The 14,496-nt window shown below is 42.8% G+C and overlaps 1 protein-coding gene across 2 annotated transcripts in view; it reads left to right on the top strand.

Annotated features, from left to right (window-relative positions):
• The first annotated feature begins 2,904 nt into the window (after positions 1–2,904).
• The window catches only part of Ago3 (argonaute RISC catalytic component 3), a 148,519-nt gene continuing 136,927 nt past the window's right edge, over positions 2,905–14,496 (top strand). For both annotated transcript variants that reach the window (XM_004665222.2, XM_045148894.1), the window contains exon 1: positions 2,905–2,994. In XM_004665222.2, coding sequence (XP_004665279.1) covers positions 2,976–2,994 — 19 coding nt within the window. In that variant the 5' untranslated portion in view covers positions 2,905–2,975. The remainder of the gene's footprint in view (positions 2,995–14,496) is intronic.

Raw genomic sequence — 14,496 nt, 5'->3', positions numbered from 1 at the left:
TCCCGGCTCGGTTCCCGAGGTCCCACGTTAGCCAGATGCACAGGGGGGTGCACGCATCTGGAGTTCGTTTGCAGAGGCTGGAAGCCCTGGCGCGCCCATTCTCTCTCTCTCCCTCTATCTGTCTTTCCCTCTGTGTCTGTAGCTCTCAAATAAATAAATAAATAATTTAAAAAAAAGTTATAAAAAAAATAAAAAATAAAAAAATTTAAATTTTTTTTCTTAACATTTGAGAGAAAGAGGGGGAGAGAGAGAGAGAGAGAGAGAGAGAGGCTGAGCATGCCAGAGCCTTCAGCCTCTGCAAATGAACTCCAGATGCATGCACTATCTTGTGCATCTGGCTTACATGCGTCCTGGGGAGTTGAACCTTGTCCTTTGGCTTTTCAGGCAAGCACCTTAACTGCTAAGCCATCTCTTCAGCCCTCTCTTACTGAATTTTAAAGGTTGTTTATAAATTCTAGAAACAACTTCTCTGTTAGATATATGTTTTGCAAATATTCTTGCCAATCTGTGCTTTGCCTTTTTGTTTTGAAGAGCAATAGTTTTCAATTTTCTTTTTCTTTAAATCCACATGTGCCAACTTCTGCATCTGGCTTATGTGGGTCCTGGGGAATCAAACCTGGGTCCTTAGGCTTCATAGGCAAGCACCTTAATTGCTATCTCTCCAGCCCATTTTAAAAATTATTTTAGAGCCGGGCTTGGTGGTACATGCCTTTAATCCCAGCACTCAGGAGACAGAGGCAAGAGGATTGCTGTAAGTTCGAGGCCATGCTGAAACTACATAGTGACTTCCAGGTCAGCCTGAGCTAGAGTGAAATCCTACCTCAAAAAGCTCCCCCCCCACACAATTTTTTAAATATTTTATATTTCTATTTATGTATTTGAGAAAGAAAGAGAGAGAGAATGGCCTCCAGCCACTGCAAACAAACTGCAGACGCATGCACCACCTTGTGCATTTGGCTTACGTGGGTCCTGAGGAATTGAACCAAGGTCCTTTGGCTTTGCAGGCAAGTACCTTAACCGCTATCTCTCCAGCCCACTTTTAAAAAATATTTAGCCAGGCATGGTGGTGCACACCTTTAATCCCAGCACTCAGGAGGTAGAGGTAGGAGGATTGCTGTGAGTTTAAGGCCACCCTGAGACTTCATAGTGAATTCCAGGTTAGCCTGGGTTAGAGAGAGGCCCTACCTCAAAAAACAAAAACAAACAAAAATCATTTGAGAGAAAGACACAGGGAGAGAATGAAAAAATATGTATTAGAGACAGGGAGAGAGATGCAGACATACAGAAAATGGGTGCACCAAGACCTCTAGCCAGTGCAAATGAACTCCAGATGTATGCACTGTCTGGTGCATATGGCTTTACTTGGGTACTGAATCTGGGTCCTTAGGCTTTGGAGGCAAATACCTTAACCACTATGCTCTCTCTTCAGCCCCAATTTTCCTTTTTTTTTTTTTTTTAAAAAAAATACAGCATTTTATTTATTATTTATTTAGGTTTTTTGAGGTATGGTCTCACTCTAGCCCAGACTGACCTGGAATTCACTATGTAGTCTTAGGGTGGCCTCAAACTAATAGTGATCCTCCTACCTCTGCTTCCCAAGTGCTGGGATCATAGGCATGTGCCACCACACCTGGCTCTTTTAAAATATTTATTTGCAAGCAGAGAGAATGGGCACACTAGGGCCTCCAGCTGCTGCCAACAACCTTTAGATACATGCGCCACTTTGTGCATATGGCTTCACGTGGGCAGTGGGGAATCTGTTGTTAGGTTTTGCATGCAAGCGCCTTAACCACTGAACCATCTTTCTAGCTCTTTTTGATTCTTCAGATGAGGAAACTAAAGCCCAAATAATCAAGTGACTTATCCAAAGTCCTGCTGCCTGAGGGACGGTTGCATGCTGAAAATAGGATTTGTTCTCACTTTTAAAAATGTGCTTTGAGGGTTGGAGAGATGGCTCAATAGTTAAGACACTTGCCTGTGAAGCCTAAAGACCCATTCCACTCTCCAGATCCCACATAAGCCAGACGCATAAAGGTGAGGCAAGCGCAAGGTTGCATGTGCCCACTGGGTGACACAAGAGTCTGGGGTTCGGTTGCAGTCGCTGAGGCCCTGGGGCACCAATTCTCTCTCTCTAAAGTAAAAATTTAAAAATAGTGCTTTGAAGCCGGGCCTGGTGGCGCACGCCTTTAATCCCAGCACTCGGGAGGCAGAGGTTGGAGAATGGCTGTGGGTTCAGGGCCAGCCTGAGACTACACACGGTGCGTTCCAGGTCAACTTGGGCTAGAATGAGAGACACTACGTAGGAGGGGGTAAAAAAAAAAGTTAAGGCAACGCAGGGACTTTCTATGAACTGCGGTATCAATGGACTGCTGGGAGGCCACCCCAGAAACGGTGTGGCCCAAGGGGCCGCGCGGTTGGCCTGGACAGGTGAGCGGGCGCGGGCCGGAGCAGCACCAGCGCTCGGCAGGTAGACGGCTCCTCCGGCCGCGACGTGGCCTCGGGCCAGCGGTACCCGGCGCGGAGGTGGAGAAGGAGGCCGGGCCACCCGGGGCCGTGACGGGGCGGGCCCGCCCGCTGAGAGGAGGCCGGCCGAGCTTCGGCGCGCCGGGGCCCGACTCCCGCCCGGGCCGCTCGCGCCCGCACCGCCGCTCCCGCACGGGACGGCCGGACGCGCGGGGCGGCGGAACTGACGCCGGCGTGTTTCCGGGGGCGGCCGGGCGAGCGAGCGGTGGTGAGGGAGCGGGCCGAGCGTCAGCGGCGGCGACGACGCAAGTTCCGGACGGGGCGCCCGTCTCCTCGCCTCACGCCGGTCTCTGGAGCGGCGGGTCGGCTGGTCGGGGAGCGCGCGAGCCGCCGCCGCCGCCGCCGACGACGACGCGGGGCCGGCCGCCATCACCCCCCCGCGCCTCCGCCTCGGACAGGGTCCGCGCGAGCGGCCGCCCTTCTCGCCCCAAGCACTCCCCCCAGCTCCATGAATGGAAATCGGCTCCGCAGGTGAGCGAGGAGGCGGGATGGCCGCCCGCCCGCGTAGGTGGGTCTTCGGCCGGCCGCGGACCCCCCCAGTCCTCCCGGCCGCGCCCCGCCCCGAGCATCGCTCGCCGCTTCCGCGAAGCCCAGGTGCTCGGAGCGCGCGAGCGTCGTGGAGTCGCTGGGCTTCCGGCCGCCCGCAGCTCCCCGGGGACCCGACCGCCGAGTTGACGAAGCTGCCAGAAGGATGTAACTTGGGGCTTATCTAGGCGACGTTGCCTCTCACCCCATTATTATTATTATTATTATATTATTTTTTTTTTCCTACAGCATTTCCCGTCCCCTGTATCCCCACCCGAATACAGAAGGCTCTGCCCTCGCTCTTATGATTATTCCACTTGGAGATGTCACGGCATGCTTGTCCTTAATCGTGTCTGTCTGTCATGGAGGCTAGGCGATCTCCCTCACTTGCCTTTTAAAAGTAGTTGTGATCACCGACGAAGATTAACTTTGCCATTGGTGTCGGGGCGACGTCAAGTGACAGACAGACATGGCTTTGCATCTCCCTGGGCCCTCAGTGTTTTGTGATAGCATGGTATGTCGCTTTTTGGGGAGCTTGGAAAAATGTCATATCAGCCTAAGGTCACTGCTCATATAAGGAGTTGGGCTGGAGGGGATGCCTTAGCGGTTAAGGCGCTTGCCGGCGAAGCCAAAGGATCCAGGTTCGAGAGTCCCCTAAGCTAAATGCACAAGGTGGTGTATGCATCTGGACTGCGTTTGCAGTGGCTGGAGAACCTGGCATCTCCGTTCTCTCAGGCTCTCACAAATAAATAAATAAAATTAAAAAAGAAAATAAATGTGATGACAGTGTTTCCCATCCCCTGTGTGCCCGACACCAGCAATTGTTACAAACCTGGAAATTTAAAGTTCAGGAAAACTGCTTTTGCTTTCTCTCTTGGGGAGATCCCATGGCAGTCTTGAGGAAGACAGTGCAACATAGACAGTATTTGGCCTTTAAAAAAAAGATTCAGTGGTTCTAGAGTAGTTGATTGAGAAATGTAAGATAGGTGCTACATAATGGTTTACCAAGTGATCATAATCCATGTTAAATTTGAATGTTCTTGTCATCCAGATGATCACTAATTTCAGACTTTGGGGGATTGTCTTGTTAGTATACTACGAATCCCTGAATTTCATATCTCCTGTTGTTAATTTGACGAGTTCCTTAAACATAAGAAAAACATACAGATAGAAAACAGCAGCACAGGAATGTTTTGAATAGGTTAAAGAGAATAATTGTAAGGGGCTGGAGAGATGGCTCAACTTACAAAGCCCAATGGCCTGGATTCAGTTCTCCAGTACCCACATAAAGCTAGATGCCCAGCATGGTGCATGAATCTTTCCAGCACTCAGAGGCAGAGGTAGGAGAATCACTGTTACCTGAGTTAGGCCTGGTGCTACAGAGAGTTTCAGGTCAGCCTGGGCTAGAGTGAGCCCCTACCTGGGAAAATCAACAACAAAAGTATAATTGTCAGAGCGGGGCATGGTGCACATGCCTTTAATCCCAGCTCTTGGGAGGCAGAGGTAGGAGGATTGCCGTGAACCCGAGGCCATCCTGAGACTAAATAGTGAATTCCAGGTCAGCCTGAGCTAGAGTGAGACCCTACCTCAACCCCCCCCCCAAAAGAGTATAATTGTCAAATGAAATAAGCATGAAATGTAGGATGTGGGCTGGGGGAGTTTGTCACAAATTTTATTATATAGATTTCACTCAATTTCTACCATTTTTCTTTCCATGCTCCATTTTTTCCCCATCTCTTAAAAAGTTTATGTAGATTGTAAAATTTTAAATTCTCCCTTATTACTGATGTTTATCTTAAAGACTGTCTTGCTTTTGTTTTTAAATTTTCTACCATACTTATTTGTTCTTACTTCTCAGGAAATGTAATGGCTCCCGGCTGTAAGTGATTTGTACGTAACTGCCTTGTCAAGCCTGGAAAGCTAAACATGAATGCTAAAATTTTGGATTTTTTTTTTTGCTTTTGAGGTAGGGTCTCTCTAGCCCAAGCTGACCTGGAATTCACTATGCAGTCTCAGGCTGCCCTCAAACTCACGGAAATCCTCCTAACTCGGTTTCCTAAATGCTGGGATTAAAGTCGTTCACCAGCCACCACACCTGGCAGGAGCATTGTTTAAAAGTTTTAAGTATTTATTCTTTTTCTTCTTTGAGTTTTTCATATGAAACTGTGCCCTAATCTATTAGCAACATCCTAGAAAGTATTTGTGACATTAAACACCTAGCCAAGTATGACTCAGTTAATAAGCTTTATATTCTCTTTTTAAGTGTTCTTTTGCTAACATATTGACCATTGGGCTGTCTTCATATTGCAGGCAGTATAGTTAAGATTTAGGGCTGGAGAAATAACTCAGTGGTTAAAAGCACTTGCTTGCAAAGCCCGGCATCCCTGGTTCAATCCCCAATACTCACATAAAGCCAGAGGCACAGGTGGCACGTGTAGCTGGTTTGTTTGCAGTGCACTAGGCCCTTGTGCACCCATTGTCATTCTCTCTCTCTCTTCTTGCAAATCAATAATTGAAAATATTTAAAAGAAAAGCACAGTTCATTTTCTAATGCAGTTTCTGTGTGATTGACTGCTGTCTAAATACTAGAAATGTTCTAATGAGACCTAAAAATTGTTACCATCAAAAACCAATTTTTTGGGCTGGAGAAATCAGTGGTTATGGTGCTTGCTTGGGAAACCTAAGACCCAGGTTTGAATTCTTCAGGTCCCATGTAAGCCAGATGCACATGGTGGTGCCTGCATCTGGAATTTGTTTGCAGTGGCTACAGGCCCTGGCATGCCCATTCTCTCTCTCTCTCCCTCTCTAATAAATAAAAAATAAATGAAAAAAAAAACAATTTTTTTATTCTTCATGAGACATATGTGATCATAAATATGAAGTTTAAAGCATAATTGAGAAAACTGAACAACTAAGTCTTAAATCCAGAATGTGACAGCTACACATTTTGCTTACAAAATTTTCAGTTGAGGGCTGGAGGGATGGCTTAGTGGTTAAGGCATTTGCCTGCAAAGCCAAAGGACCCAGGTTCAACTCCCCAAGACCCATGTCAGCCATATGCACAAGTGGGCACACATATCTGGAGTTTGTTTGCAGTGGCTGGAGGCCCTGGCATGCCTGTTCTCTCTTTCTCCCTCATTCTCTGGCAAATAAATATTTTTTTTAAAATTTCAGTCGAGAGCCTGATGTGGTGGCACACGCCTTTAATCCCAGCACTCAAGAGGTAGTGGTAGGATTGATATGAGTTCAAGGCCACCCTGAGAATACAGAGTGAATTCCAGGTCAACCTGGGCTAGAGTGAGACCATGCCTCAAAAAACCCCCCCAAATTTTTTTCAGTTGAGTGCTAGGTGTGGTAGTTTATTCCTATAATCCCAACACTTGGGAAGCTGAGAGGTAGGAGAATTGCAGTGAGTAAGAGTTCAGGAAACAAATTTAACTGCTGAGCCATCTTTCCAGCCCTTAGAATTTTTGTTTGTTGATATTTTGAGGTAGGGTCTCGCTCTAGCCCAGGCTGACTTGGAATTCACTATGTACTCTCAGGATGGCCTTGAATTCATGCCGATCCTTCTACCTCTGCCTCCCAAGTGCTGGGATTAAAGGCGTGCGCCACTGCGTCTCGTTCCTTATAATTTTTAAATTTGCCCTGTACAAGCTACTACAGTAGTACCACCTGAACTTTCACTTTACAAAAAGATTGACATAATTAGTATTTTTTTCCCCAAGGTTGGGTCTCTCTCTAGCCCATGCTGACCTGGATTCATTATGAGTCTCAGGGTGGCCTTGAACTCATGACAGTCCTCCTACCTCTGAGTGGGGAGGTTAAAGGTATGTGCCGCCATGCCCCACTTATATTTAATTTTTTAAAATATATTTTACTTACTTATTTGAGAGAGAGAAAGAGGCACGGGAGGAAGGAGAGGATTGGTGTGCCAGGGCCTCCAAGCCACTGCAAATGAACTCCAGATGCATGTGCCCCCTTGTGCATCTGGCTTACGTGGGTACTGGACAATTGAATCAGGATTCTTTGGCTTTGCAGGCAAATGCCTTAACCACTAAGCCATCTTGCCAGCCTGTATTTAGTTTTTAAAAAATGTTTTGTTTTATTTATTTGTTTGAGGGCAGGGGAGAGCAGATATATATATATAAAGAGAGAATAGGTGGGTGAGGTCCTTTAGCTGCTGCAAACAACTGCAGGCACACTGCCATCTTGTGCATCTGGCTTACCTGGGTCCTGGGGAATTGAACCTTGGTCCTTTGGCTTTGGAGGCAAGCGCCTTAACTGCTAAGACATCCCTGCAGCCCCCTATTTAGTTTTTTTTTTTAATAATTAATTTATTTATTTGTGAGAGATTGAGAGAGAGAGAATGGGTACGCTAGAGCCTCTAGCCACTGCAAATGAGCTGCAGGTGCATGTGCCTCCTTGTGCATCTGGCTTACATAGGCACTGGAGAATCACACCTGGGTCCTTAGGCTTTGCAGGTAAGCACCTTAACTACTAAGACATCTTTCCATCCCTTTTAAGAAATATTTATAGTTTTTAAATATAATAATTTAGCAACTGTGTCTGTGATCTCTTAAAAATAAACCTCTGCTGCAACTCTATTTTTTGTGGTCTAATAACAACTACAAGTATAGGTTATGTTTTGTTTACAAATAAAACAAGAATGAGAGGAGTAGGGGAAGCACCAGAGGAAATGTTCATTTAAATGCCATTTCTTTTTTTTTCTTTTAATTTTTTTAAAATTTATTTATTTGAGAGAGACAGACACACAGAGAGAAAGACAGATAGAGGGAGAGAGACAGAATGGGCGCGCCAGGGCTTCCAGCCTCTGCAAACGAACTCCAGACGTGTGCGCCCCCTTGTGCATCTGGCTAACATGGGACCTGGGGAAGCGAGCCTCGAACCGGGGTCCTTAGGCTTCACAGGCAAGTGCTTAACCGCTAAGCCATCTCTCCAGCCCTTAAATGCCATTTCTAACCTACCTTTTTTTTTTTCAAAACCACTGAGCCATCTCCCCATACCTCTTATTTGTTTACTTTACTTATTTATTTATTTGAGAGAGAATGGGCACGTCTGAGCCTTTAGCCACTGCAGACAAACTCCAGATGCATGGGCTACCTTGTGCATTTAGCTTACGTGGGTACTAGAGAATCAAACCTGGGTCATTAGGCTTCAAAGGCAAGCACCTTAACTGCTAAGCCATCTCTCCAGCAGCGCCCCCCCCACCTTTTTTTTTTTTTGAGTTAAGGTTTCTTTGTAGCCTTGGCTGACCTGGAACTCATTCTGTGGCTCCAGACTGGCCTGGACTCACAGCAATTTTCCTACCTCTGCCTCCCAATTGCTGGGGATTAAATGCATGTATCACTATGCCTGCCCCTCTTTTTTTTTTGTTTTTGTTTTTTGAGGTAGGGTTTCACTCTAGTCCAGGCTGACCTGGAATTCACTGTATAGTCTCAGGGTAGTCTCGAACTCACTGTAATCCTCCTACCTCTGCCTCTCAAGTGCTGGGATTAAAGGTGTGTGCCACCACACCTGGCTGGCCCCTCTATTTTTTAATGCATAGTGCTCTATAGTTTTAAGTTAAGTCCAACTATTATTCAGGAAGGAATTATACATAGCTATAAATTTTCTCTAATATATGGAAAGGCAGGAGTAGGAGTTGATTTGCCAACATTAGAAAGTAAAGTTTATGGAGGCTGGATATACACCTTTAGTTCCAACACTTAGGAGGCCGAGGTAGGAGGATGGCCATGAGTTTGAGGCCATACTGGGGCTACAGAGTGAGTTCCAGGTTCAGCTTGGGTTACAGTAAAACCCTACCTCAGAAAACAACAACAACAAAAAAGTTTATGGAAAGAAAACACTTATTTTTATCATAAATTGCTGATATGCAAATTGATTTGTTCTGTTGGGCAATTGTTTTATATCATTTGGTCAAACTTTTATTTCTCTTTGGATATCTTTAATACCTCTGCATTTTTTTCTTAAGATTTAATTTATTTATTTATGAGGCCAGAGCGAGGGGTAGGAGGAAGAGAGAGTGAAAATATAAGCGCATTGGGGGAATTCTAAGTACATGAGCCACTTTATGACTGTGCATCTCATTTTACGTGGATACTGGGGAATCAGACCCAAGCCATCAGATCTTGCAAACATGCACCTTTAACCAAATGAGTCATCTCACCAGTCCTGCATTTCTTTTTTTCCCTGCATTTCTTTAATAATAAAAATTATTTTAAAGTCACTTAGATAGCCAGGTGTGGTGCTACACACCTTTAATACCAGCACTCGGAGGGAGAGGTGGGAGAATCACTGTGAGTTTAAGGCCAGTCGAGGACTACAGAGTGAGTTCCATCCAGGTCAGCCTGCGCTAGAGTGAGACCTTACCTTGGTAAAACAAAACAAAACAAAAAACAAAAGTCATTTAGGTTCAAATTTTAAAGGAGCAAAAGTTGCATGCATATGAAACTAGAACTAAATCATGTATGTAATTCAGAGTCAGTCATAGTGACCTAATCTCAGCACTCTGGAAGATTGAGGGAGGAGAGTCATGAATTTGAGGCTAGCAGGCCAGACTATCTCAAAATACAGTGAAGGATTTGAATGAGGAGAATGAAAGCTGTGGATTCAAAATACTATAATATATAATACCATCAAGATTCTCAGTTTAGTATTTAAAACAAACAGTTTATCACTTTGTGAAGTGTTTATTGCTATATAAAATTTCTTGTTTTGTTTGAAGGAAAAAATGTCAAAAGTGCTCTTGCATGTGGTGGGTATAAGTTTTCAGCGTACTGAAGATTTTTTACTGGGTTGTTACTGAAGTTTTAGTTTGTGCTGCACTGGATGCCATTATAACTTTTTTAAAAAGCTTTTGTTTTACAGGACATGGTAGTGTACACCTTTAATCACAGCATTCAGGAGGCAGAGGTAGAAGGATCACTGAGTTCAAGGCCAGCCTGAGACTGCATAGTGAATTCCAGGTTAGCCTGAGCTAGAGTGAGACCTTACCTCAAAAAACAAAAATAAATAAATAAATAGAACTTTTATTACAGCTTACAAAATTGCGGACAATAAACCATGATAATTTCCTCCCTACCCCCATTTTCCCTTCACAAATCCACACTCCATCATGTCTCCTCCCCCTCTCAATTAATCTCTCTTTAATTTTGATGTCATCATCTTTTCCTCCTATTACAAAGTCTTATGTAGGTGGTACCAGGCACTGTGGGGTCATGGATATCCAGGGCATTTTGTGTTTGGAAGATTTCAGTTTTATTTATTTACTTATTTGAGAGAGACAGAGAGAGAGAGAATGAATGGGCAAGCCAGGGCCTCCAGTCACTGCAAATGAACTCCAGACACATGTGCCTCCTTGTGCATCTGGCTTTATGTGGGCACTGGGGAATCCAACAACCTAGGTCCTCAGGCTTTGCAGGCAAGCGCTTTAACCATTAAGGCATCTCTCTAGCCCTTATTCTTTTTTCTTTTTTGAGGTAGGGTCTCACCTCTAGCTCAGGCTGACCTGGAATTTACTGTGTAGTCTCAGGGTGACCTCAGACTCACAGTGATCCTCTTATCTCTGCCTCCTGTTAAGATTTGCTTTGTGTCCTAATATATGGCCTATTTTAGAGAATGTTCCACATGCTGCTGAAAAGATTGTGTATTCTGCAGAATGTAGGTGGAGTTTTCTGTAGATATCTGTAAGTCCATTTGTTCCATGATGTCATTTAATCCAAATGCTTCTCTGTCTGTTTATTTATTTAATTTTTTGCTGGGGTGACCTGTCAATTAATGAGAATAGGAAATTGAACTCACTTATTCATTACAATTGTGCTTAGAGTTATCTGTGACCCTAAGTCTAGTAGTGTTTATCTAATGAAATTGGGAGCACCCACGTTAGGTGCATATATGTTTAGAATTGTAACTTCTTCCTGTTGAATTGTTTCTTTAATCAATATAAAGTGAGGTTTTTTGTTTTTGTTTTTGTTTTTGTTTTTCAAGTTGGGGTCTCACTGTAGCCCAGGCTGACCTGGAATTTACTATGTAGTCTCAGGGTGGCCTCAAACTCATGGTGATCCTCTTACCTTGTCTCCAAGTGCTGTCATTAAAGATGTGTGCCATCATACCTGGCTTAAAGTGACTGTCTTTCCTAACTGATGTTGGTTTGAAGTCTATCCTGTCAGATACTAGGATAGTAACACTTGCTTGTTTCTTAGGCCCGTTTGCTTTAAATTCCATTTTCAATCCTCTCACCCTACAATCGTCTGTCTTATATGAAGAGGTGAGTTTCTTGGAGACAACAAACAGAAGTATCCTGCCTTTTAATTCAGTTTGCAAGCTTGTGTCTTTTGGTAAGGGCATTGAGGCCATTGATATTAAGAGTTATTATTGAAAGGTGTGTATTTTTTCTTGTCATTCTTCTTGCTTTATAGTGCTTCCTGTTTTTCCTTACTATTATTTGAATATGTTTTTTTCCCCCCTCTTTTCTCATGTGTCTGCTTTTCTTTCTCTTCAGTGTGAAGGATCCCTTCAAGTATTTTCTGTAGAGCTGGCTCAGTGGTCATATATTCCTTTAGACTGTTTTTGTTGTGGAAAGTCTTCATTTCTCTTTCAATTATGATGGGTAGCTTTGCTAGATATAGTAATCTTGGTTGAGAGGTGTTATCTTTCAGAATTTGGAATACATCATTCCTAGCCCTTATGGTTTTTATAGATTGTGTTGAGTAACCTGCTGTTATCTTGATGGGCTTGCCTTTATATGTGACTTGATGTTTCTCTCTAACTGTTTTCAATATATTTTCTTTGACTTAGATACTTATTAGTTTAATTATAATATGATGAGGAGAGGTTCTTTCCTAGCTTTGTCTGTTGGGTATTCTGAAGGCTTCCTGTATCTATATTGGCATCTCTTTCCCTATTTAGGGGAAATTTTCTTCTATGATTTTGTTGAAAATTCCTACTCTGCCTTTAGAGTAAAATTCCTCTCCACTGGATTCTTGTGTTTGATCTCTTCATTGTGTCACGAATGTCTTGAATTTCCCATGTACACCTTCCTATTAGTTTGACTTTTATCTTTGCTGGCTCTTCTTGATCTGCCAACACATCTTCTAGTTTAGATAATTCTGTCCTTTCCTTGATCTTTTCTATTGGTGAGGCTTTCTGCAGAGCTTTTTATTTGATTTAGTGTGTTTTTCATTTCTAGTATTTCTGATTGCTTTTTCTTTAGTATTTCTGTTTTCTTATTCATGTCTTGTATTGACCTCTTCATTTCATTAAGTTGGTTTACTGTGTTCTCTTGGGATTCCTTCAGAAGTTTTCTTCTTTGATTCCTGTGATGACTTCTTTGATTCCTTTGAACATGTCATTCTTTTGAATTCTTTGTCAGACATTTCATCTAAATTTGTCATTTCTGAGAGATTGATAATTTTTGTGAAATTATATTGTCTTAATTTTTTGTGTTTCTTGTATTACACTGTAGAGATGTTTGCATCTTGAGTTAATTTGATATTTGGGTTTTGTAATTATCTGATGTATTCTTAGGCCTGTAAATCTGATGTTAATATACCTTAGGATAGGAGCCTAAGGTGCAGGTGTGGATCTTATATTACTCCCAGAGTAACAGCAGAAGTGATCCTGGGTGATGAGTTTGCTTGCTATGCAAGTGTTTTAGTAGGCTGGGTAGAGCAAAATATAGACAAATTCTAAAATTCAACTGAATAATATACACCTATTATAACTTTTTTATTCTCAAGTACTTATTATTTGTGACTGGTAGTTTGACATAAAAATATATGAGAAAAGGAGCATCTTTCTTTGGTTCCCTAAGGTAGAGTCTTACTAGTCCAGGCTGACCTGGAATTCCCTGTGTAGTCTCAGGTTAGCCTAAAACTCATAATGATCCTCCTACTTCTGCCTCCCGAGTGCTGCGATTAAAGGTGTGCACCACCATGCCCATCTAGGAACATTCTTTTTTGTAAATATTTTTATTCATTTATTTTCAAGGAAAGAGACAGGGAGAGAAAGAAAGAAATAGAGAGAGGGAGATAATGGGCACGCCAGGGCTTCTAGCTGCTACAAACAAACTCCAGACACATTCGCCACTTTGTGCATCTGGCTTTACATCTGGGGAATTGAACCGGAGTTGTTAGGCTTTGCAGGTAAGCACCTTAACCACTGAACCATTCCTCCAGCCCCAAGGAACCTCTTTTAATTTTCCCTGATGATGATGATTTTGATTTTTCAAGGTAGGGTCTTACTCTAGCCCAGGCTGACACGGAATTCACTCTGTATTCTCAGGGTTGCCTCCAGCTCATGGAGATCCTCCTACCTCCTACCTCTTCGTCCCTAGTGCTGGGATTAAAGGCATGTGCTACCATGCCTGGCTCTCCTTGATTTCTTTTAAATTTTTAAATTTAGTTTACTGGAGAGAGAGAAACAAAGAGGCATACAGATAGAGATTGAGTGTGCCAGGGCTTTCAGCCACTTCAAATGGACTCCAGATGCATGTGCTATTTTGGGCTTATGTGGGTCCTGGGGAATTGAACCTGGGTCCTTTGGCTTTGCAGGTAAGCACCTTAACTGCTAAGCCATCTCTCCAGCTCTAATTTCTTTGATTTTATTAGTTAATATTAATTATGCAAAATAGTAGGTTTTATTGTAACATTTCCTATATGTATACAATTTGCTTTGTTCACAACCATCCTTTTTTTTTTTAAACAAACACTAAATAGCAAGTAAAAATAGAACATGCATATATAACCTTCAGGTGTAATTTGGTGAGCATAAAGAAAATATTTTTAAAATATCCATGATTCTGTCATCTAATAAAACCATTCTTACATTTTAAAACTATGTGATATAACTATTCTCCCCCCCTCTCTATTTATATATATATATATATGTATGTGTGTGTATATATATATATACACATACATATGTATATATATATATATATATATATTCATTAATTTATTTATTTGAGAGTGACAGACAGACACAAAGAGAAAGAGGCAGAGAGAGGGGGAGAATGGGCGCACCAGGGCTTCCAGCCACTGCAGACGAACTCCAGACACATGTGCCCCTTTGTGCATCTGGCTAACGTGGGTCCTGGGGAATCGAGCCTCAAACCGGGGTCATTAGGTTTCACAGGTAAGTGTTTAACCGCTAAGCCACCTCTCCAGCCCAATTCTTTATATTTTTACACCAAATTTTAAACTAAAATAAAACTTAAATGAAGTTGTTTTGGAAAGCAGCTAAAACGAGATATCTAGATACTATTTATTTCTCTTGGAGAAAATTTATCTAATAGATTTATAATTTAGAATTAATTTATGTTTGTTTCTACTTTTCATTGGGAACATTGTATTTGTTTAGTTCTTTCTATAGCCTGGCCTCATTCTGTAAAGAAAGAAGCCTGGGGCCCTGTACAGGGATTATTTCCTG

The sequence above is a fragment of the Jaculus jaculus genome, chromosome 5, assembly GCF_020740685.1.
Source record: "Jaculus jaculus isolate mJacJac1 chromosome 5, mJacJac1.mat.Y.cur, whole genome shotgun sequence".
In the NCBI taxonomy this organism is placed as follows: domain Eukaryota; kingdom Metazoa; phylum Chordata; class Mammalia; order Rodentia; family Dipodidae; genus Jaculus; species Jaculus jaculus.
The sequence above is the reverse complement of the archived record's forward strand: the minus strand, read 5'-3'. Positions and strand labels throughout refer to the sequence as shown.